This window comes from Sturnus vulgaris, chromosome 6, assembly GCF_052056855.1.
Source record: "Sturnus vulgaris isolate bStuVul1 chromosome 6, bStuVul1.hap1, whole genome shotgun sequence".
In the NCBI taxonomy this organism is placed as follows: domain Eukaryota; kingdom Metazoa; phylum Chordata; class Aves; order Passeriformes; family Sturnidae; genus Sturnus; species Sturnus vulgaris.
The window spans coordinates 21,542,026-21,567,033 of record NC_142248.1 but is presented as its reverse complement, the minus strand read 5'-3'; the positions used below and the strand labels follow the sequence as shown (position 1 = coordinate 21,567,033).

Here is a 25,008-nt window from a genome sequence, read left to right as displayed (position 1 = left end):
TTTGTGTATTATGAGCTTTACTACCTAATAACTCATTTTAACACTGAAAGTATGAATATGTTTATTTAAATAGAAATCCTACAGAATCAGCACCTTTTTAATATAGTTGACTTCTTGATGTCAGTACAGGAAACAGACAATGCTCTAGTACCCTAATCTTCATCGATTATAATATATATGGGAAATATTGATACGGAATATTACCTCTTTTGGGCAAACCTATCTGTCAGCAAGATCTTTGAAACATGGTGGGTGGAAAACTTGGAAGATAGTAATAGCAGCAGCTCTTCTCCTGGAAGTACAGGAATGAAGTTGGGTGGCCAGTGAGAGCTACAAGACTTAAAGCAATTAGCAAGAGCTCTAGTGTGGGTTGTAGAGTAACCTTATTAACTTGAAATCGGTCTTTCACTAAGGAGTAACACAGAGTGACCTCATTAATTCACTAAGTAGTCCCTAATCTTCTAAAGTACACATTTGAAGTACTTTAGGAAGTGCCCGATATGATATTAATACAGCTGCCTAGAATAAAAATCTGAAAATATTTTCCTTTCATTTTCATGTTTATTAGAAGAAGGACCTAAATAGAAACCTGAACTTCTATTTGCCATTATTTTCTGATTTGAAAGAATAAACACTATTAAAGAAAACTCACCACTATCTTTTTGCTTGTTTCACTGCATATAGGTCATGGTAAACAGTGATTCCTCACCTACAACTTCAGGAATTTTTATGTCATATTTTCTTTTTTTTATGAGTTATATTATTTTTAGTTAATATATGATCTGGATTAAAGCAACATGTGGACCCGGTTTTAATACTGGGATGACTTAGATATTGTGCACTTAGCTTTTTTTTTTCCTTGGTAAGTGTTGATGCTAGCAGTAATGGCAGGATTACTGGTGTGTTTTTCTCTTGGAAATCAAAAGCATCATTTGTCAGTAGATGGAAGTGTGCTGAAAGCTGACCATTGGTTGCTATCCTGTCACATCGATTCATTCAGTGCTGTAGCTCTGACCTCAGTTTCTCTTCTATCCCAGGAAGTTTTGACAGCCTTGTTTTTCCCATGTTTTCTAAGGATGAGTCCAATGTTCAATTTTTGTCTGTTTTATGGACACTCCTGGAATGCTTTGATTTACTACCTGTCAAAATACATTTTAGTTCTGAGCATTGCTGGAACAGCAGGAAGGTCTATATTATTAAAGCACCCTAATCTTCCTCAGCCAATATTTGAAGCATTTTTAGGTCCTTTTGATCTGTTGGCCTGCCTAAGAAAGCCAGTAAGGATTTACCTTGGAATTATGTTGTAATAGTGATGCATACATAACATGATGTGTCTGATTCACTCTTTGGTTCCTGCTGGTGTTAACTGTGTTTGCTTATTTGGTGCTTCAATAAAAAGAGGGGCTGGTCCTGAGAAGGTGCTGTGCTTGGCCTGTTTGCTAGAATTGCTTCTAGGTAAACAGTGGGTTTCTCTTCCCTCTGCTGCCTTTGCTTATGCTTTAGTGCCTTTACTTGGGATTGGATTGAATGAAGACTCAAGGGCTACTCTGAAAACCCATTTTCACAATTTTGAGGCATAAAGACCATCCACTGAATAAGGACAACACTTTACCTCTCTTTTTATTGGTGAAATACCTGCCCAGAGAAATCCTCAGTGGAGCTACCTGAACAGAAGGGAGAGCTGTACTTTGGGCATTTGCTGTATGGCTCCGATGGTGTTGCACCCCATCCCGTTGTGGGGCTGGTGTTCCCACCTACCCCTGTTCTTTCTCTGGCATTACTCATACAGGCACATTCTTCTCCATGAGACAATGCAGAGCTGATGCTCATAGTTTCAAGCACAGGAGACTCATGTCATCGCTTAGTGCAAATTTGGGGATTAAAGGCGATCACTATAAAGCTGACCAGTGTCCTTTTGTTTGTATGCAGTTACTGATAGAAAAGTTAGCTACAGTATAAAGACTGAAGTCCTTCAAAATGACAGCTAGACAATTCTATTCTGTAATTGATTAGCCTGTTTGAGAAGATCATGGCTGGAGCATCAGAGATGTTCATATATCCTTCTTGCCTGCTATCGCAGGCTGAACTATTGATTTAGACTGTGTATGAATGACAGAACTGGTAGTTCTGATTGTTGTTTTCAGGGAACTTTACACGCTGATAAGGTCTGAGGGAACTTCAACAAGGCAAAAAAATCTGAATTTATCTATATGGTCTGTGTGTGCCTGTGGGTGTAATCTGTATATCTCCAGAGGAGACTCCACAGCCATTCTGCTTGTAATTGCCAAGTCACTCTCCATGACTCCATAAAAAGTCATTGCAATCCGAAGTTACTGGAAAAGGAAACATTGAACCCGTCTATAAAGGTAGAAAGGAGAACCCTGGAAACTACCGCCCAGTCGGCCTCACCTCTGTGCCTGGGAAGGTCCTGGAACACATCCTCCTAGAAGCTGTGCTAAGGCACACGGTGAACAGAGGGAGGCAGTTTGAGAGAGTCAGCATGGCTTCACCCAGGGCAAGCCCTGCCTGACTAACCCTGTGGCCTTCTTTGATGGGGTGACTCTGTCAGTGCACAAGGGGAAGGGCCACCGTTGTCATTTATCTGGACTTGTGTAAAGCCTTTGACAGGCTTCATCCTAATATCATTCTCTCTAAATTGGAGAGAGAAGGATTTGCTGGGTGAACTGTTAGATGGATTAGAAATCAGTTGAATGGTCACATGCAGAGGGTAGTGGTCAATAGCTCAGAGTCCTGATGGACATCAGTGACAAGTGGTATCCCTCAGCGATCTGTTTTGGGACCAGTGTTATTTAATATCTTTATTAATGTCATAGACAGAGATCGAGTGCGCCCTCAGTAAATTTGCAGATGACACCAAGCTGAGTAGTGTGGCTGACACAGTGGAAGGGTGGGGTACCTTCCAGGGGGATGAACAAGGTTAAGAAGTGGGCACATGGAATTCTCATGAATTTTAACAAGGTCAAGTGCTGGTGCTGCACTTGGGTTGGGTCAAGCCTTGGTATCAGCACAGGCTGGGGATGGACAGATGAGAGCAGCCCTGCCCAGAAGGACCTGGGGGTGCTGCTGGAGGAGAGGCTGGACATGACCCAGCCATGGGCACTCCCAGCCCAGAGAGCCAAGGGTGTCCTGGGCTGCATCCAAAGCAGCATGGGCAGCAGGGCCAGGGAGGGGATTCTGCCCCTCTGCTCTGCTCTGTCAGACCCCACCTGCAGGGCTGCACCAGCTCTGGGGTGCCAGCACAGCAAGGACAGGTACCTCCTGGTATGACTTCAGATTAGGGCCATGAAGATGAGAGGGATGGATCACCTCTCCTATGAGGAAAGGCTGAGAAAATTGAGATTGTTCAGCCTGAGGAAGAGAAGACTTTGGGCTGACCTAATGATGGGCTTCCAATAGCTGAAGGGAACCTAGAAGAAAGCTGGAGAGGGACTTTTTACAAGAGCATGTGGTCACAGGACAAGGTTACTGTAGTGGGTTGGCCTTGGCTGGATGCTAGGCACCCACCAAAGCCACTCTGTTGTTCCCCCTCTGCAATTGGACAGGAGAGCAAGAATATAATGAAGAGTTCATGACTGAGATAAGGTGTGTGAGAAAGATCACTCACTAAATACTGTCATAGGAGAACCAAATTGATTTGGGAATATTAACTATTTATTATTAACAGTGTCAAAGCAGAATAATGAGAAAGAAAATAAGTCTTAAAAACACCTTTTCCCCTACCCTTTTTTCCTTCCCAATCTCTACTTCCTCCCCCACCAGTAGTGCAGGGAGATGAGGAGTGGTGGTTACAGTCAGTTCATCACTCCTTGTTCCTGCTGCTGCTCAGGAAGAAGTCCTTCCCCTGCTCCCGTGTGGGGTTCCTCTCATGGGTGATGGTCCTCCAGAAACTTCTCCAATGTGCGTCCATCCCATGGGCAACAATTCTCCACAAACTGCTGCAGTGTGGGTCACTCTTCCATGGGGTGCTGTCCTTCAGGCACAGCCTGCTCCAGCATGGGTTTCCCCTGGGTTTGCAACCTTCTCTTGGGCATCCATCTGCTCCAGTTTGGGTCTCCTCCATGGACTGCAGGTGGATCTCTGCATCCCCGTGGTTCTCCGTGGGCTGCAGGGGAATCTCAACTCCAGCACTTCCTGCCCTTTTTCCTCCTTGGTGTCTCCAGAGCTGTTCCTCTCACATATTCTCACTCTGCTCTTCTCTGGCCATATCTATGCAATGACTTTTTTTCTTTTCCTTCTTAAATATGTTATCACGGAAGTGTTACCACCATTCCTGATTGACTCACCCTTGGTGAGCAGCAGGGCCATCCTGAAGCCACCTGGCATTGGCTCTGCAGGACATGGGGGAAGCTTCTGGCAACTTCTCACAGAAGCCACCCTTGTAGCTTCCCTCTGCTACTAAAACCTGGTCACACAAACCCAGTGTAGTTCCCCAGAGAAGCTTTGGATGCCCTGTCCTTGGAAGTGTTCAAGGGAAGGTTGGGTGGAGCTGTGAGCAACCTGATCTAGTAAAAGGTGTCCCTGCACAGGGTGGGAGAGGTGGAATTGAATGATCTTTAAAGTCCCTTTCAACTCAGGCATTCTGTGATTCTGTGATGAAGTCTGGTTTTCTTATGGGAAGACTGGAAATCATTGCTGTAAGTCAGAAAACAAATACACTGACATCAAGTGGAGATGGTTCTGTACCTGCTGATTGAAAAGGTGGTCTCTGATTAGTGTAGATCGAGGTTCTGGCAGAAGGGTTAAAAAACCCTCAACCCTGAAGTTTGTGCTAGAGAGCTGTGCTTTTGTAAGGACAGCATTGCTGATACAGTGCACTGGTATTTGTGTGCTGACAAAGAATTCAATATAAATTATATGCTCTTAGTAACTTAGTATTTTACTGTGTCTTCTGGGTGATTGGCTCTGGTGGATAGGTGTTTTAAGGACAGGAATTTAAATTTTTTTAATTTCCTTTTTAAATTTCCTTTAAAAAAAACCAAAACACGGCTGAGTTCCTTTTCTGCTATGTTTCTTTATAAGCTTTTAATTCATAGAAAATATGTACGTTTTAGATTTGCTGAGTATGGCTTTTAACTGCAGCTGTGTGGCCATCTAAGAAAAATGGTGTACTACTCTTGCTAGTATTAAAATAGACAGTGGAACTCCTTACCTTCCACTTGGTAATACGTGTGTTGGTCTGGTTGGTTTGGGGCTTTTTAAGATTTGTGTTTATTGGATTTTTTTTCTTGCAATATAATTTGAAGAACATTGTTCATAAGTGTTTTAGTGATCTGCCTGGTGTTGCATAAAATTCAATATAAAAGATCAAACACCAAAATCCTTGAATACATTGTCTGCTTTAAATTTTATGTACAGAAATGTTTCTTGTGTCAGTATATGGTGGTCATCTAATAATGAGTACAAATTTCAGATCTTTTTTTGTCCCCCAGAGGATAATGTCTAAAATGCAAAGTTACTGTATAAACCCTTCTTAAAGATGTAGAGTTAAATAACAAATTTCTTAAGAACAACAGACAGTAGAGGCTGGATAGGCTAGTATAAATTTTACATATGTGATTGAGCTTTATTGAAGCTTCACTTATTAATTTGTCATTAAGTATTGTTGGGTAATGTATTTATTTTTCATGCAGCGTTATTAGTTACTTCATAAAGCATGGTAAGATCTTGAAGGAAACTATTAGCATTTTGCTGTGCCAGGATTTGGTGTCTTTGTGTTAGTCATTGCATACCAGATGGGATACTGAATAACCTCTGAGTCTTCAGAATGATTCATCAGCAAGTACTTCACCTGTCTTCCAGACTAAAAAACATGTTGTTATTCTTTCTTTTTTAGATTTAGAAAAGTTTTAGGCTATCTTTTGAAAACCAAAGCCCTACTTGAAGGAAAAGTTGCAATATTTGCTTCCTGTAGATTTAGTCTGGTCTCCTACATCTTGGGTTGAGGTATCCAGTATTTTGACTACTGTCACAGCATATATCCCCTTCACTTAATTCCCCACCAACACCTTGGAAGTCTTTTACCACTGTGGTGAGCCATCATAATCCTAAATTATGCTAAATATGCTGTTGGAAGATAAATTGACTTAAAAATATAGCTCCATGTCTTAGAACTTTTGATCCAAATCAGTCTTATCCACAACTGTTCTAATAATGAGAAGTATTATTTCAGTTTATATTCTGTAATGTCAGAGGAGTAGAAGGTGGACCATTGCAGCTTGCTTTTTTTGTTTTGAAATTTTGGGGATGTTCTTCACCATTCTTGCATATGGAAATGAGGCTAACAATAAAGAGGAGAGCCAGAGGCTAACTGAGAAATGGATGTGGAGAGAAAATGCAATAGATGCAAGCAACGTTAATTAAATACATTCTCAGTGTGATTAAGAGGAAAAAATCAGGCAGGGGATAGGCGAGGAGACTGAAATAGGACAAAAACACAAGGGAAATAACATAGGGGAAAAGGACCACTCAAAATCAAATTGTGTATTAAACCCAGAATCTTTAGTCTTTGTATATAAAATTTCATGATTAAGTAGCTAGTAATCATCATGAACCTTGAAGCACTGTTAAGAAAACAAATGCATTTGTTTGGTGATATGAGGTTAATTCCTTGAAAAAACCCCAAAAGATAATTTTTTTGCCTGTATATTGGTAAAATTTAAAGGGTATCTTTTTCTGCTGGCTTCTTAATGCAACATCTTTTCAGATTACTTATTTGAATTTTCATGTGTGTATGAGATTGTTTTAAGTGAATGTTCTGAAACAACTATGAACAAGTTGAGCAAATGATGTGTGCATGGAAAGCGTTAACATGGAATTGCTTAACGTAGAGAAGTGTGCACAGCATAGTAGTAATGTGTTGTGATTTTTTTCCTGCAGATGCCCTCCTCGAACTTTTTTGCCAGCACTGTGCAAAATTTTTCTTGATGAAAGTGCTCCAGACAATGTACTGGAAGTAACAGCTCGTGCCATAACGTATTACCTGGATGTATCGGCTGAATGCACCCGTAGGATTGTGGGAGTGGATGGAGCTATCAAAGCACTTTGTAATCGTTTAGTAGTTGTTGAACTTAACAACAGAACGAGCAGAGATTTAGCTGAGCAATGTGTGAAGGTAAGTATACTTAAAAACCTCTTGTTTTTAAGAAGGAATTGGATAATTTGCTATTTCCAAAGAGCATACTCATATTCCAATCCTATTTTTTAAATTAAAATGTGGTTCAAAAACATAGCTGACACTACTGCTTATCCTTACTGTCAGTCTGGTGCTCTTCACAGCTCAGTCTTTAAGAAAATGTATAGAAATGGAAACAAAAATATTAGAAGAAATTTTATGTTTATTTTGTATGACTAGAATGCTAATAGAATGCTAAGGGCTTTTTTTATGCTACCAAAGAAATTAAGAATTCATCCAGATACAGATAAATTACCTGGTGCAAAAAAATTGTCTGCTGCCTCTTCAATAGCACTAGATATAGCTCCCCTGCACCCTTGTGGAGTTTTTAGAGAAATTTAGAAGACCCTTATGATCTCTTATTTAAGGCATAACTCATGGCCATGTGGTAACATATAGTTGGACTTCTTGATTTCCATGGCATCAGAATTTAAGCATGTATTTCCTATTTACTATTTCCAATTGACTCAGAAGTGCTTCACTGGGGTAATGGTGCTCTTAACAAGTTTCAAAACTCTGAGTTGTGTATTTCTCCCAGGAGGAGAGATTATTGCCTGTCTTCATGAACACCTATTATGACCATGCCTTTGGGAGATGTTCTTGTATTGGCTTCCATATTTTTGAAGAAAGCTGTAACTACTAACTAGTAGAGTACTGGAGGCTTTGGCCCCTTCTGGGTGTTAAGAAAGAGTGGGCTTTTCTTTTTTCCTGTTATTTCATTTTCTTGAGCAGTTCTGTACATGGATATAAGTATCAGACTGTAGATATCAATAACTGACTTTTTGTGTGTACTTCATTCAAATTAAATTTCTTTTTGGCATAGGTGTTAGAATTAATCTGTACCCGTGAGTCAGGAGCTGTGTTTGAAGCTGGAGGGTTGAACTGTGTTCTGACATTCATTCGTGACAGTGGACACCTTGTTCATAAAGATACTTTGCATTCAGCTATGGCTGTAGTATCCAGACTGTGTGGCAAAATGGAACCTCAGGATTCTTCATTAGAGATCTGTGTGGAATCACTGTCTAGTTTATTAAAACACGAAGACCATCAGGTAATGTAACAGTTGGCTCAATATGCTGTGAATTTAACTTTCAGTATGTTTAATAAAGGAATGACTAGGTAACTTTATATGGCCTCCCCAACTGTCCCTTTACATAGAAGTTGTTATATTTGGGTATTACGATGGTTTCCTTTATAGTTGAAATGCTAAGAGGATAAAAACCTTGCTTAGTGTTTGGCTCCAAGTGCTCGTGTTTGAATGTAGTCTTATTTGACCTCTGAAAACTGTTTTGAAAAATATCCTGTAACTTTTTTCAGTGTGTTTTGAGGCAGTTTCTGAAGTATTTATTGTTCTGTGACTGTGCCTCAATCACTATAAAATTGAGCATAAGTAAGAGGTAAAAATGAATTTGGCTTATGTTTTTTTTGCCAGTCTGAGAGAAGCAATGAAACCGTGCTTAGTCAATGGTAAAATATTGCACTGTTTAAATGATGCTGGTAGAAATGCTGCTCCACTTCTTTACTGCAGTTTTACTAATTTGAGATGAAGTAGTCCTTGTCAAATCTAGAAAATTAATCCCAGAGAATTGTCTTTCTACTAGTAGAATCTTGTTGTATATGTAATACTAATGCTCTGGAATAGCCATTTAGCCAAACAGTTGCTGTAGCTTGGTCAGACTTCTTGTCCATACTCAGAACTGAGTCCCCATTTCACTCTAACGTCTGTCCTCATTCCTTTCTCTACATGCACAGATCCAGCCTCCAGTGTGGTTTATTAAGCACAGTATATTTGGGAAACTAAATCTTTCTGCCTGTGAGATAATTTTTTTAAAATGTATTTTTAGAGCTTAAAATTTTTCAGGGGGCTGACATACATTAGCCATTTCAGAACAAGCTATCATGTTTTTTAGCCATTAAATAATTTTATTAGTACACTAATCATCTCAGGCAAGGTACTCTTGAAGTTCAAGCCATTAAGTCTTTAGTATTTTAACTATTTCCTAATTTATAAGGTGTTAGAGCAAAGCAGTTGCTGGGGCTGTTGGAGATGCGAATGAGAGTTCAAATTAAGAGTTCAAATCAAGTTAATTTTAATTGTTCAGAAGTTAAGCTTAAAGATAAGCATGCTTAAGATGGGACCCCGATGATAGAAAATAAATCTGTACTGGTATCCTTGAGAAATGGGTTATGCATGAAACAAGCCTCAGGATTACAGTGGATGTTAGACATGTATTATGGACGTGTATTATATTTGTCCAGTAATGTCCCTTTTCAAGTTTGTTGCTCCCTACCTTGTCCTTTTACACTATTGGGGTTAATCATTTGTTGTGTAGGCTGCCAGTTAGTAACACCACTTGATGGCAGACCAGATGAATGTGGTCCCAAGAGCAGCCTATCTATAATTTTGGGGCTTTAACCTTTGTATTACACTTGCAGTTTGGAAGAAGAAGTGTAAATACTTTCCAAGTACTCTTTTGCTTTGTAAACTCATGCCATTAATGCAGTGTGTTAAACAAGTGAACTTTCTTGTGTATTTCTGACAGCTGTTAAGGTAGAGATCTATGGAGCGTTTGTAAATTACATAAAGATTGGCAGAGCTGTTTATCTGTGTTGTCAGAGAACTGGAGCAAGATGCCACGAACAATGACCACTACACATTTAAGAAAAAAATCCAGTGCAAAAGAGCAGAATGTTTGTCATGTACAGACCATGTCAGAAGTCTACAAACTTAATGAAGATTTTTGTCTTCATGAAGTCTGACTAATACTGCAGTCTTGTTCTGTTGATGACTAACTGTCTTGAAGTACTTGGTCTGTGATAGCAGACAGTTGTTTTGAAAATGGACTGCTGAGTTGACATTTTAGGGAGTAAGAACTGTAGTGATTCAGAGTTTGGTTAGGGAATAGGTATTGTGGGGGTTTTTCTACTATTTCTTGACATCTGTCTGATTTGCTACTGCATGTCTTTAAAGGCAAATGTGCCTCAAGGAAGTTATCTCCATAGGCTGGTGCAAACCTCCTGATCTGAAAGATTTAGACACTTCTAATGTATAGGTACAGAAACGTTAAAGGCAGAACCTTCCTTTATATTCAGTATTGACATGAAAAGATGTTGGATCCTTTCCTGGACAGTTGGCCAGCAGTATTTTTTTGCTGGATTGTTAAGAGGATCACCAATAAACCTTGTTTCTACAGTGTCACTGGGGTTTTTTGTGTGCGATTCACTGGTTGGATTTTTTTCTTCCCTTTAGTGACAAACTTAAATTTAGAAGTTTGTATTTTATTGTCATAAAAATTTTTGCATGTCTCTGTGTCAGGTGGTCAGTGGATAATCTGAAGTTATTCAAGAGTAAAATTTAGTTTTCCCAGTTTGTCCTATTTTTAGGCTTGGTCCAATTAAAAACTTTCTTGTGCTTAAGAGAAATATGTAGACCTTTAAATATAACTTGAACCATCAAGCTTCATGGGAAAAAAGTTCTTGTATGTGTCCTGTATTCTTGTGGATATCCCCTTAGCATCTTCTCATCTTAAGTAAAATATAGTTAATTGGTTTTTCTTGTACATCTTTCTTAGGTTTCAGATGGAGCTTTGAGATGCTTTGCTTCATTAGCTGACAGATTCACACGGCGTGGAGTTGACCCAGCCCCATTAGCTAAACATGGATTAACTGAGGAGTTGTTATCTCGCATGGCAGCTGCTGGTGGGGCAGCCTCAGGACCATCTTCAGCTTGCAAACCTGGACGGAGTAGCACTGGAGCACCCTCTACCGCTGCAGACTCTAAATTAAGTAATCAGGTGTCAACTATTGTAAGCCTGTTGTCAACCCTGTGTAGAGGCTCTCCAGTAGTAACACATGTAAGAAATCCTTTTATATTACAGCTTTTTGTTTTTATGTGGCTCTTCCCTTTGTATGCTTCAATATATGCAAGATTTATTTTGCTATTTTATAGATGGATATACATATTTATAGATCTTATTTTTATATATATATGTATACACATATATGTGCACACACATGTACATGTAAGTCATTTTTAAAGAGGGGAAAAAGGAAACATTTCATATGGAAATGAAACCCAATTCTGATAGTATTTTCTAAAGCCCTGTATATTTTTTATTGTTCAGACTTTTAATTATTTCCAGGATCTCCTAAGATCTGAACTTCCAGATTCTATAGAAAGTGCGTTGCAGGGTGACGAGAGATGTGTACTGGATACCATGCGGTTAGTAGATCTTCTTTTGGTGCTACTGTTCGAAGGCAGAAAAGCCCTGCCAAAATCTAGTGCTGGATCCACAGGCAGAATCCCAGGATTGCGAAGACTGGATAGTTCTGGGGAACGTTCTCATCGGCAGCTGATAGATTGCATCCGCAGTAAGGACACTGATGCACTAATAGATGCAATCGACACAGGAGGTAAGCACTCCGAGAAAGAAAACGAGATGCTGGCTTTATCTTAGATTTTTATAATCTGAGGTGTCATAAGAAATGCTTAGATAGTTCATTGAAAACCATCATATACAAATTTGCTTCTTTCGTTAAATACTCAATAGGTCTTGTTAGTAATCATACCTATGCCACCTTTTTTTATTGCACTTCAGAGCATAAATGCTTCTCTAGAGTTATTGAGGACGCTTAATTTTTTTAAGACCTGCTTTTTATTTAAAGAATACTATTGAACTTTAGTTTATAGTTGTGGGAACTCTAACTATTTTATTTAATTTTATCTTTCAGCTTTTGAAGTAAATTTTATGGATGATGTAGGACAAACTCTTTTAAACTGGGCCTCAGCTTTTGGAACTCAGGAAATGGTAAATTGATTTATAGACCCTTAAGAAGTTGCATTATTTATGTAAAGGAAGATTAGAAAAACTATTTTCCTTTTTCTTGTCTAACAGGTAGAATTCCTCTGTGAAAGGGGTGCTGATGTTAACAGAGGTCAGAGGTCATCTTCATTACATTATGCAGCATGTTTTGGAAGACCTCAGGTAGCAAAGGTATGATTGAAAACTGACCCTTAAAAAGCATTAGCTGCTGACTTGTCGTCTTGTTCTGTTCAAAATTTCTTCAATGCAGTATGCTGGACACATGTGCTGTCAAATATTTACATATTCTTTACAGTATTTATCAAAACACAGATTTTTCATTATATGGCAGTAGGACAGTAATGAATAAAAGTAGTCTATATTAGCTCTACAGCTATAAAAAGCTCAGAGTACTTACAAGCATGAGAAAACTGTAGGAGTGATATATGAAAACCACATTTGCTACTTTGGAAGAAGAAATCCTAATTTTTTAATTCATAAAAATATTTGTTCTCAGACTCTCTTACGACATGGTGCAAATCCTGATTTGAGAGATGAAGATGGGAAAACTCCTCTAGACAAAGCTCGGGAAAGGGGGCACAGTGAAGTAGTAGCTATTCTTCAGTCTCCAGGTGAGTGCAATATTTAAGTCCGTAACACTTTGTATAGTAGAAATGCTGATATATGTTAAGTGTTTTTTAGAATTTTACTCTATTAAGGTTATGAAAAAAAAATGGTGACCTATCTACCTTAACCCATAAAGTATGCATAAAAACCTTAGTATTTTAAGATGTTGTTAAGTGAAGGGAATTGCCATACGAGTAACTGAGTGAACAGGCATGATCAAATCCATTTGTCCTGCTCTTCAGCTGTGGGATCAGGCTAGACTGGGATTTTGTTGTAGATTCAGAGTGTGTCAGCCTTGGTAGCTTCTCTGGCATCCTTTCTTTCTGAATGGGAACTGCACTTTCCCTGTTCCTGAGAATTCTGGTGTCACAGGTGATACTTGCTATTAAATACATTTATTCAAGAAGTCATGCATGTGTAAATTCTATATTTGTAGGAATACATGTTCAAGTTCAGATACTTGGATATTGATAAAGAAAACTTGGATGTTTTGAAGGGGTTTTTGTTTGGTTTGTTGATTTTTGCAATTGAATGTATTGAGGTAAAAAATTTTCTAGGGGATTGGATGTGTCCTGTCAACAAAGGGGATGAGAAGAAAAAGAAGGATGCAAACAAGGATGAGGAGGAATGTAATGAACCCAAAGGAGATCCAGAAATGGCACCTATATACTTGAAAAGACTATTACCCGTGTTTGCACAAACATTTCAACAAACTATGTTGCCTTCAATAAGGTAATATTATCATGAGAGAGGATTTCTTAATACATGCTTAAAAAAGCCAAAGTAAATCTAAAAGTTTTAAGTAATGCTAGTGACAATATATGTTTGAATGGAAATGGTTGTTTGGAAAGTGTTGCAAGAGTGATTTTTACTTAGCATTTTAAGCAGCACTTTTTTTCTTTTCTGGTGATATGTTGGAAAAAGCCTGGTTAGTCATGGGAGAGCAAAGCATACTCTTGACTGTAGGAGCATGATGAAAGAATGCTGTATGTTCAAATAGTATGTTTTGTACACTATTCATCAGGATTTGGTTACAGCTGTTTGTAGCCTCTGTAATGAAAGTTGTAATTTAATGAGGAAAACTAATAAAATGATATCAAAATACATTCATTGGAAAATCATCAAGACTAGAAAAAGTTATTTTAGAAGGTTTTAGAAGACGTACTTAACAGCATATTAACTGGAGAGGATGCTGCTTGTAATTCTGTTGAATTGCAAAAATGTAGTCTAATTTATTACTTCAAAGGGAATACTGTGCAGCTCATAATGGTTGTGATGAATTGCATCTGATCATAACCTCTTAGCCTTTTATACTACAAATATGACATTTATTCCTGTCTCTTATTTATGTTCCCAGGGTTTACGGGTACTTTGGGTGAAAATGCAAGATAAGAAAGGCCTCTAGTGAAGACAAGCTCCATATGAGCTAATGATAGAAAGCTTAAACTGGGTCATTTTAACTAAAAGAAATAAGGAGCTATGTTAACAGTCTATGCATGATTAATTGTTGTTACAGATTGTGCAAAGATGTAGTTGGCTCACTACTTGAAAGTTATCTTTATGAATCAGAAAAATTGTGTTTTTTGGAAGTTAGTAAAAAAATTTATCTATAACCCTACAGGAGTGATTTGCTTTCAGATTAATTATGGTTCTTAGTGTGGAAAGTGGCATGATCTAATAATATGTTTAGAGTTAAAAGTTATAGGGATCTCAAAACATGGGAAATACTTGACTAAAATGAAAGGCTGAATACCTCTGAGGGTGACAAAGTGTACAGAAGTGAATTGCCAGGGTTAAAAGTGGATAAAGAAAAGATATAGAATAGGTTTACCTAGGAAAGGGTTGAGGAGAAAGGTGTCTGTTAGACTGATAGTGCTGTAGAATCAAAAAAGAGGTGCATTATTCTTAAAGATAATCTAGGACTTAGTAACAAGAACTAATTTTGGTACCAGTAACAAGAATTGAAACAGATTGAATTTCTTGTGTTTTGAAAACATGCATAAATAGTGTACAAAAGAAGTCTTATCTTGAACCTTTTTTTTCCTTTGATTATCGCTTGCTTTATCACTGTAAGAACCTTTTTTTTTCTACAATCTTTTAAAGGAAAGCAAGTCTTGCGCTCATTAGAAAAATGATACATTTTTGTTCTGAGGCACTGCTGAAAGAGGTTTGTGACTCTGATGCTGGCCACAACTTGCCCACAATACTGGTTGAGATAACAGCTACCGTGCTTGATCAAGAGGTAGGAAGAATGAAAATGTTACCCTTTATGAAACCAGTACAAAAAAGGGAGTTATACTCATTGATTCCATGTATTTGTTAATAAATAACCCTAAAACATTTACAGTGTCCATCTGTGACCACGTGTGGCAGTTCAGTGTGTAAAGTAACATGATCTCCTTTGCTTTTTTCTTTTCATCCCAATGTATTACAGGATGATGATGATGGCCATTTGTTAGCCTTGCAAATCATAAGGGATTTAGTGGATAAAGGTGGTGATCTTTTTCTAGACCAACTGGCTAGACTTGGTGTAATTAGTAAAGTGTCAACTTTGGCGGGGCCATCATCTGATGATGAAAATGAAGAGGAGTCTAAACCTGAGAAGGTAAGTGTATGGAATTGATTTTTTAGCTTTATTTATTACTGTAAAACTGACACTTCTAGTAAAATGTTCATTGTTACAAAAATTGCCAGGGCAAGGCAGATAGGATATTAAATTAATTATTATTTTATACCACTTGTTTTAATAATTGTCTTCTCTACCTGCATTTTCTGTTAACATATTATTATCTGCTGAGTTTTCATACTTCCTTGTGGTCAAGTTGTTTGGTGCTGGATTTTGTCTAGTGTTTGGAAAATGACTGGTAAACAGAATGAATCCTTCCTAAAATATTTGTGTCAAAAATGTGTATCTTTTGTTGTTCATGCATTAAATAATTACAGATGTTTTAAATGTTGTTATTAAATATATAAAAAAGAAATAATTTTCTGCTTAATGAAAGCCGTAAGTGCATATTGAAGTTATTTATCAGTTTCTAACTCTTATTGCCAGTCAGATGAACTGAATGGATAACAGACTTCTTCTGTTACCAATTTAATTAAATTTATAGCTAATTCTTAAGCATGCAGTTAAACTATTTGACTGTGGAGTTTGGTTTTTCTGGGGTTTCTTGGGAGGGGCACTTGTTTTTGTTTTTTAGTGGTTAGATATTAAAAGTCATATGGACATGGTCCTAGATAACCAGTCATACGTGGCCCTGCCTGAGCAGGGGTTTGGACTAGATGGCCTCTAGGCGTTTCTTCCAACCTCAATAATTCTGTGATTCTTTTCTCACAATTCAGGTTTTGAACAGAGGTGGATGTTGCAACCAGTAGGCTGTTGTTATTGTTGAGTAGATAAAGCTGTATGTGAAAGGAAACTCCTAAGAAGTATGTTATTCTATTAAAGAATACTTTTAAGGATACATTTTACAGTCAGAAGTAGTATGGTTCCTACACTTCTGGTTTGAATAATTTTTCTCTCCTAAAGAGAGTGTCCTTTTAAGAATGTCTGGGTTTTTTTCTGTTGGGGATTTTTGGTTGTTTGGAGTTCCTTTTTTTTTTTTTTTAATGCATTGGAAATTTTTTGGGGGTTCTTGTTATTGCTTACTACAATGTTATTACAGGAGGATGAACCACAGGAGGATGCTAAAGAACTACAGCAGGGTAAACCGTACCATTGGAGAGACTGGTCAATCATTAGGGGAAGGGACTGCCTGTATATCTGGAGTGATGCTGCAGCCCTGGAGCTATCTAATGGTAGCAATGGATGGTTCAGATTTATCTTGGATGGAAAGCTGGCCACAATGTATTCCAGTGGGAGCCCTGAAGGAGGATCTGATAGCTCAGGTAGACTTTTTGCAATTCAAGTCCAGTTTAAGTTTTGAGACTGTTACATTTGTTTATATAATTTGATTTGGGCTATTTTGTTTTGCAGGAATTGGCTTACTAAATAGTAAAGGATGTAAACAGGTGGAAGGTGGTCAGTTAATTGTGATGCATTTTATCAGATAGCATGTGGCCATAACTTGACTTTCTTGGTGAATTGTGTTAAGTAAACATCTTGCCAGTAAAAGCATATTAACTTTTCGTTTTGATTCTTCTCCATGCATACTTAATTTTTTCACCCCAGTCATTAAAAGCACTTTGTAGTGGCCATCCCAGGAAAAGCAGGTTGAAATGGTGATTTGCTGTTTGCTTCTAGCTAGCAGAATGAATTTGCATGTGTTTGAAGACAAAGTAATGGAAAGTTTCTCATTGAGATTGGGAAACAAATTACAGTGTCTTAATTGTTTGTTGGAGAGAGGATAAGGGAACAGACCTTATGCACTGGCAACACACAGCTGGTTCTGGTTTTCTGTACAGAATACAGAACTTGTTCTGGATGCAGAAACAGCCCTCCTTTTATTGTTTCATCTTTTTTGCAGCAGTTCATGCATTTATGAACCTGCAGACATAAAATGCTTTGCAATATTATTATGTTTTCAATGAGCTATTGAGTGAAATAACAGAACATATTATGATTCAGGATGGAAATGAAGTGCTAATGACTTCATGCATCAAGTTTGGGGCAAGAAGACAAAATATATTGTTTCTGATTATAATGTAGCTGGAAACCACTTATAGATTTATTGCTTTTTTTGGGTCAGAAAACGTGTCTTTGCATTCTTTTTAATAAGGTTAATGCCTTAAAAGGTAAACAAGACCTGTGTTGAGATACTTTTTTATCATACAATTTTAAGAAGATTCATGAAATAATATTTTAGATTCTCATAGCCCCTGGATGCCAAATTTTTTACTTTTTACTTCTGAATGGTATGGGCAAGGAGATGAGACTATGTCTGTATGAGTGGAATGGTGACAGCTCAGATGAATTTGAAGTGAAGAGGACTTAAAAGAGAAGTCAGATTGAGCATTTAAGATGTTACTTCAAATCAGTCTTCTGGAAAAGATTGAGTAAATCCCAAGTTTTTTAACACGATACCTAGTCTGAATGTCATGAGGGAAAGGAGCTAAATGTAGGATTAAATGAGGCTTCTTGCAATATGTAGTCAAATAGACATCTACTAAGATTGCTGATGTTGCAGTGTAATTTGCCTGAACTTTAACCATGCGTTCTAAGCATGTGCAGCAGCCTTTTTTACTGAAAAAAATTAATATTTGTTAACTAAAATGACTACAGTTCAGTGTAGATTCAGAACAGTATCTTTAAATCCTGAACTGTACTATATGTTCTGCTGTCCTAAATCATTACTGATTAATCTCGTGGTATACTTTTTAGTAACTTCACAACTGGCAAGAATATAGAGGGTTGAGTAGTGAAATCTGTTAGTGTGTATTGCATGATGAAAGTTGGGGTGGATGGTCAAGTATATACACTGTGAACATTTTGGAAGGTCTGTACTCACCCCTCTCCACATTAACTCTATACTTGTTTTGTTTGAATTTTTAGAAAAAAAAAATTCAATGCAAAAATTGAAATTCAATGATAATTCTGAAGCTTTAAATAAGTCTCAAAATTCTGTCCAAGGGAACCTGAAATTATTTCCAAACATGTAGAAATGTAGTACTTTCAGCGCAACATGCTATATAAAAGATTTATTAAAATGTAATTTTGGAAATCTGAAAACCTTTAATTAACAGAATTTTCATCTTGCATATCAAATCTCAGTTATCTTTTAAGCCTTCTCTGTGTATGCTATGAAATTTAAGCAATAGAAAATGTTATGCCTCGAGTGCATATTTATTTTTGCATTATTTTGTATTATAAAAAAGGGCAGATTTAAAAAGCCTAGAGCTTGTCATTACAGCAAAAGGAAACAGCAGTCTTTAATCAAGTGTTTCCATGTTTGCTGTAAATGGAATTTTTGAAAAGTTATATACTCAGACTTTTAATGATTAAAATACAAATATATAATTCAATAAAAGCTGATATTTTTTTGAATAATTTGAAAAATTTCTTATTTCTGAAAACCCACTTTTGAGAATAGTTCATGCTGGCCGTTCTGAGACCTCTCTTTCAAAGACTAAAAATTTATACTGAATTTCTTTGATCTTCCTATTTTAGTTGTAATGATGAATTAATACATCTGAATTGCATCTTTCAGAAAGAGTTACATTGCTGCATTGCAGCTTTCATGCGACTATACAATAATCACTGTTGAAGTACAGAAATATTCTACACGGAAATTTAGGACACTTTAATAAAGACCCTTAATTTTGCATTGAATGTACTCAGTTGTTTTGCTCTTGAAAAAAAAAATAAGCTACGTAATGATGGAAGCAGTTGTTGGAAAAAAACAAATTTGTTTCTTTTTAAATAGAAAGTAGGAGTGAGTTCCTTGAGAAGTTGCAGAGGGCTCGAAGCCAAGTAAAACCATCTACCACAAGCCAGCCAATTTTATCAACACCAGGGCCAACTAAACTTACTGTAGGAAACTGGTCACTGACCTGTTTAAAAGAAGGAGAAATTGCTATTCACAATTCTGATGGTCAGCAAGCTACAATACTGAAAGAAGACCTGCCAGGCTTTGTGTTTGAATCCAACAGAGGAACAAAGCATTCATTTACAGCTGAAACTTCCTTGGGTAAGTATGTAGGTATGTGTTATGTGCAGGTAGGAACAAGTGTATGTGAGATAGTTTTATTTGTTGCTTTTCATGGCTATGAGAAAATGTGACTTTTCTAAAATGTACATTGCAGGGTCAGAGTTTGTGACTGGCTGGACAGGCAAAAGAGGAAGAAAACTGAAATCTAAACTGGAGAAGACAAAGCAAAAGGTTGGTGAGCATCTGTAAATTTTACATTTAGAATTTAATTGAGTTTGGTTAATATTAGAATATTCTTACGGAGGTGTAGTTTCTTGTTAGAGGATTAAAATCTCTGATTTCAACTAGATAGAATTTTATGTGAGGCTTGAAGGGGAAAACAACAATCAGAAGAAAGCACTTCTTTGGATGATTTTTTCCAACAGTCTTAGTAAACTCTCTGTGTTCCTTTAGAGGAAAACAAATTTAAAAAGTATGAAAATCCAGTCTTCCTGATTTGCATTTATGTAATTCTTTAGGTTTTGTGGTTTCTTTTTTGTCTTTATGCTACAAGAAAAGGTATTACAATCGATAGTACAGTTGTTTCAGAGGCATATAAGACTTCTGTTCATCTAGGTAGTAATTTCAGTCTAAATATTGTGATGGGGTGCTGGAAATGAAGAGTCTGCATTGTTAAAAGTTCTGGTAGTGACACAAAATGAGTAAACATCCTCATTTTAGATATATTTAAAATTCTTCTTTCTCCTCAAAATGAAGGGGAAGAAAGAGGAACTAGGAAGTCAAGTATCAAGCTCTTTACAAAAAAACTACAAAATAACAGTACATTTTGTGATCCACGTATGCCAATCTTTAGGCTAATCTTTAGTCTTGAACTGTCTTGCAGTTTCTAACAGTGGAGCCGATATATTCTGTACCTTATACATTCTTAAATGCTGTAAATATAACTTAGGAAATGTGACACTAAATTGAAAGTTGAAATACTGTGTGTGAGTAATAATAGGTAGGATGATAAAAGAAAGGCAGTGCTCTCTTACACCTAAGATTGCACTGTGTAGTTCTGAAGCTTCTGTAATGTATTATTGTAGCGCATAGAATGATAGTGGAAAGGAAAGATTTTTGGGGAAATTTCTAACAGAAGAAATATGTTGTTTAATAAGAACTTATTTAATCTGTATGTTGTGTGAACCATACTTTGTAGAAAGGGTAATTCCTACTATAAAAGGTTGTATAGGTGATGCCTGTGAGAGGTTACCTGGAACAGAGAGCCTAGACAATAAAAGTAGGTATTTATTAAAAGGCCTTCAAAGGATACACCTTGGACAGTACAAGAGTTTGTCTGTGGCTCTAGCCAAGAGGGACCCAAGATGGATGCCCAGTCACGAGTTTTCACACTTTTATAAGTTTTAGTCCATTTACATATTGGGGTTAATTGTCCAATTACAGTTTCAGGTTATGAAGTCCCATTCTCCTAGATTGATTCACCATTGTTTATGCTTTTTGGCCCAAAGCTGCAACACTGTCCTTGTTTGTCAGGCTGGAAAAGGATTGTTTTGTCCAGCTAAACTTTGAAGAGAACTTGCCTACACTCAATATGAAGTTCAGAGTTACACACTAAAGCAGTACAGAATCTGAAAAATATGACAGCTAAAACTTGAGGCATCATAGGGATTTTGTGTAAATTTGTTTAAGGAATGTTGATAGAGCATTCAGAAGCCGTATTAAACCTGCTTAAGTTTACATTTAAAAAGATTACCTGTTCCATGATACACTTCTAAATAAAGATTGGTGGATTGAGAATCACACCTGTTCCTACTGCTCTTTATGCTGTAACTTAATTAATGATGGTAAATTTCATTTCTGTGAGTAAGATCTTGTGTATTTCCGTTTATTTCTCCTGTACCTTTTTTTCCTTTCACAACCTTTGCCATTTCATGATGCACATGGGTTTTTATTCTTCCCTTTTTGTCTGCCTGTTGTGGGCTTACTTTAAAAAAAAACAAGATTGCGGTATCTGGGTGTATTGTAACAGCCTCATTACAGTAAGGTCTGACTTAGGATTTTCAAAATCCATTTGTAGGTACGCACTATGGCAAGAGATTTATATGATGATCATTTTAAAGCAGTTGAAAGTATGCCTCGAGGAGTAGTTGTTACACTGAGGAACATAGCAACACAGTTAGAGTCTGCATGGGAGCTTCATGCAAACAGGCAGGTAAGTGTATTTCCTTTATTTTTAATGTGTGACATGAGTGGAAATCAGATAATGTTCAGACTAGTCTGTCATGATGTGAAGAAGAGTATAGCATGCCTGCAATGTGGGGAGTTTTAGTACATGTATTACTTAGGTACTTTCCTAGGACATTGTTTTTCAACTGAAGCAAGTGGACAGATTGTTTCATGATAATCATATTTTTGTCTTTCAGTGCATTGAGGGAGAAAATACTTGGAGAGATTTAATGAAGACTGCTCTGGAAAACTTAATTGTACTGTTGAAGGATGAGAATACCATTTCTCCATACGAAATGTGCAGTAGTGGCTTAGTTCAATCGCTGCTGACAGTTTTAAACAATGTGAGTTTATTGACATAAGTGTTTAAATAAAAGCTTCCTAAAAACTGAAGTTAAGGCATGTGCCGTAATTTAAAAGATCCTTTATAAATCTTTTTCCTGTCTTCGTGAAAATTGGGCAGACTTGCTCCAGTTACTTGTCTACCTATTGAAGATAAGCTATCACAAGAGATGACTTTAGTGTGAATGAGCCTTGAAAAATCTCTAAATCAGCTCTGTTCAGTTCTAGTGGCTGATGATAAGCTTTTCGCATACAGACTTTAAATAGGGATTTCACTGAGACTACACAGATGTTTTTGCTTGTATAAAAATTAAATAAATTATATTAAGTATAGCTTGTTTTTTTTCCTCTTAGAATGTTGATTTGGATGTGAAACAAGACTGTAGTCAACTGGTAGAGAGGATAAACGTTTTCAAAACAGCATTCAGTGAAAATGAGGATGATGAAAGGTAAAAATAATACCAAACCAAGACAATCCCCTTTGAAACTGTGAAGCACTATGGTATGTTTAAAATAATTTAAAGATAAAGTACCTGTTCTTTCCGTTTCAATGGAATAGAAAATTAATCTTAAAAGACAGCATCTAATATTGAAGTAGCAATTGAAAATTTATATATCTTAAGAGTCAACCTATAGAACATGCATGGATAAAATAAAGGTAACTTGTTCATCACTGTGCAGATTTGTATCTTTCTTACTGTGCTGTCTATATGTGAGTAGAATAGATACCATCAGTATATATAGCGTGCTGAGATGGTTTCCTGTTTTCTGAGATACTTGTGGAAGTTTTTTGTTTTGTGGTAACTTAGTAACTGTTCTCTTTCACAGCCGTCCAGCAGTTGCATTAATTCGGAAGTTGATAGCAGTGTTAGAATCTATTGAACGTCTACCTCTCCACTTGTATGATACACCAGGATCTACGTACAATCTTCAGGTAAATGCACAGTGACAACAGTGTATCACGCTGAGTGGTGCACAGCTGAAGGTGATATACTGCACTCCTTGTCTGCAAGAGTCACATTCTTGTAGATGTGGAATTAAGTAAAGAACAAGCAAATTTTGGTATCTATTTCCTCTAGCACTTAAATGCATGGCTGTTCCTCTGCTGTCTCTTTAACACTGTGAGGTAGAAGTAAATTTTGATTGAAGAGATAATGTGTTTGTTCTTTTTGTCTTCATTTATTGTTGTCTTTGTATAGGAACATGCCCCCTAGTTAAAGGGCATGTTACTATGATTACAAGACAATTACTAGTAAGAACACAGGGGATAGACTTTAAAGGGTCCTGTCTATGGCTCTGTGTTCAATTGGTAATGCGAGATGCCTCCAGGCTCAGCAGCTTCTTATACAGGAAACTTGGCAGTTTGGCAGAAAATATTACTTGTTTTTTCCCGGTTTGTGTCAAGTCTCCTTTCTTGTATTTGAACGTACAATTCAGGATTTTGCAACATTGGTAGGGAAGTATAAATATTTCTGTTTTCATGTTAAGTGTCTAGGAAATAGTTGCAAAAAGTTGCAAAACCACTGTTGCTATTCAATATTTTTGAAAATAGTTTTCAGTTTCTATATTATTGTATTTGCTAGTCAAAAATAAAAGCTATGAAGACATAGGAAAAGTGAGAAAATGGTAGCTGAGCATGTAATTGATTTATACATTGTCATAGTAAAGAATTGTTTGGTTAATTGAAAAAAGGTAGTAGGAAATTACTTTTTAAAGCATTTCATTAGAATATAGTGCTTAAGTTAGAGCAAAAAGGATACTTGATAGGCCACTAAAAGTTGTAGTGAAACACACTGTTTTTATTAAAATTCCAAAACCTAAACAGGAAAGCCTATATTAATGTTTAGCTGTTCTTTCAGATACTGACAAGGCGCTTGAGGTTTCGTTTGGAACGTGCCTCAGGGGAGACGTCTTTAATAGATCGAACTGGTAGGATGCTAAAGATGGAGCCACTGGCAACTGTTGAATCTCTAGAACAGTATCTCCTGAAAATGGTGAGCTGCATACCACACACAGAGCTTACAGGAATAGTTATATTCTGTTTCTTTAATATTTGATTTCTTTTCTTTCATATGTAGGTAGCAAAGCAATGGTACGACTTTGATAGGGCTTCATTTGTTTTTGTACGGAAACTACGAGAAGGCCAGACATTTGTGTTCAGGCATCAACATGATTTTGATGAAAATGGAATTATTTACTGGATTGGAACAAACGCAAAGTGAGTTTTTCAAAGCTAGATATTTTAAAGTCGGACACAATAAACTATAATCCATGAGCTAGGATGGGGACAAAGAATTCATAATGAAATGAAATCTATTATTTTCTTAAAAGTGGGAGCTATCTTTTACTTAATAGAATTACCTTTCTTTTGGATCTTCTGAAATAATAGAAAAGTACGAATCACTTGTGTTGAGAATTTGTTTGTATGCTTCCCTAAGAAGATGGAGTGGGGAAGTTTGGGTCTTTGTTTTTACTTGCCATGGTTCTGTTTGATTTTGTTGGTTTGGGTTTGTTTTTTTTTTCCTTTGCTACAGTGTTTTAAAAAGCCCAAACAAACAAAGTAATGTTTGGAACATATCTAAAGTTATCTAGTTGTCTAAAATTGGTAATTTTGCTGTGTGATAAACTCAGCTGTTATACAATTTACAGTAAATGTCAAATGTTGCTGAAAGCAGTTTTTTAACGTAAGTAATAATTGAACAGTGTATTTCTCTTTTTAAATACAGAACTGCATATGAGTGGGTAAATCCAGCAGCCTATGGATTAGTAGTGGTTACATCCTCAGAAGGAAGAAATCTGCCTTATGGTCGTTTGGAAGACATCCTGAGCCGTGACAGTTCAGCTCTCAATTGTCACACTAATGATGATAAGAATGCTTGGTTTGCCATAGATCTTGGCCTTTGGGTTGTACCATCAGCCTACACATTACGCCATGCTCGAGGTTATGGGCGATCTGCTCTCAGAAATTGGGTTTTCCAGGTATCTAAGGATGGACAGAACTGGACTACTTTGTATACTCATGTTGATGACTGTAGTCTCAATGAACCAGGGTATGTCAGTGTATTTTATCACTTTTCATAAAACTGAGTGCAGTTAAAAATGTACTTGACTGTTGACTAATTTAATGTGTACTGGGGTTGTAATAATGTCTCTATCTAATGAAGTGGTAAGTGATAGAAATTGTCAAGGATGGGCTGGTGAATAAGGGATTCATAGGTTCTCTGTGTGGTTC

At 36.9% G+C, this 25,008-nt stretch overlaps 1 protein-coding gene across 7 annotated transcripts in view; it reads left to right on the top strand.

The window, feature by feature from the left end:
• The window catches only part of HECTD1 (HECT domain E3 ubiquitin protein ligase 1), a 59,877-nt gene that overhangs the window by 10,507 nt on the left and 24,362 nt on the right, over positions 1–25,008 (top strand). For 3 of the 7 annotated variants that reach the window (XM_014891297.2, XM_014891313.2, XM_014891258.2), the window contains exons 3-22: positions 6,898–7,132; positions 8,016–8,243; positions 10,765–11,046; positions 11,317–11,605; positions 11,924–12,000; positions 12,088–12,186; positions 12,512–12,626; positions 13,179–13,353; positions 14,725–14,863; positions 15,056–15,226; positions 16,287–16,509; positions 18,984–19,259; positions 19,363–19,439; positions 21,286–21,420; positions 21,632–21,778; positions 22,131–22,225; positions 22,605–22,710; positions 23,636–23,770; positions 23,855–23,994; positions 24,503–24,826. In XM_014891297.2, the coding sequence (XP_014746783.1) occupies positions 6,898–7,132; positions 8,016–8,243; positions 10,765–11,046; positions 11,317–11,605; positions 11,924–12,000; positions 12,088–12,186; positions 12,512–12,626; positions 13,179–13,353; positions 14,725–14,863; positions 15,056–15,226; positions 16,287–16,509; positions 18,984–19,259; positions 19,363–19,439; positions 21,286–21,420; positions 21,632–21,778; positions 22,131–22,225; positions 22,605–22,710; positions 23,636–23,770; positions 23,855–23,994; positions 24,503–24,826 (3,468 nt within the window). The remainder of the gene's footprint in view (positions 1–6,897; positions 7,133–8,015; positions 8,244–10,764; positions 11,047–11,316; positions 11,606–11,923; positions 12,001–12,087; positions 12,187–12,511; positions 12,627–13,178; positions 13,354–14,724; positions 14,864–15,055; positions 15,227–16,286; positions 16,510–18,983; positions 19,260–19,362; positions 19,440–21,285; positions 21,421–21,631; positions 21,779–22,130; positions 22,226–22,604; positions 22,711–23,635; positions 23,771–23,854; positions 23,995–24,502; positions 24,827–25,008) is intronic. The other 4 variants (XM_014891320.2, XM_014891289.2, XM_014891281.2 and 1 more) reach the window with 3 other exon arrangements.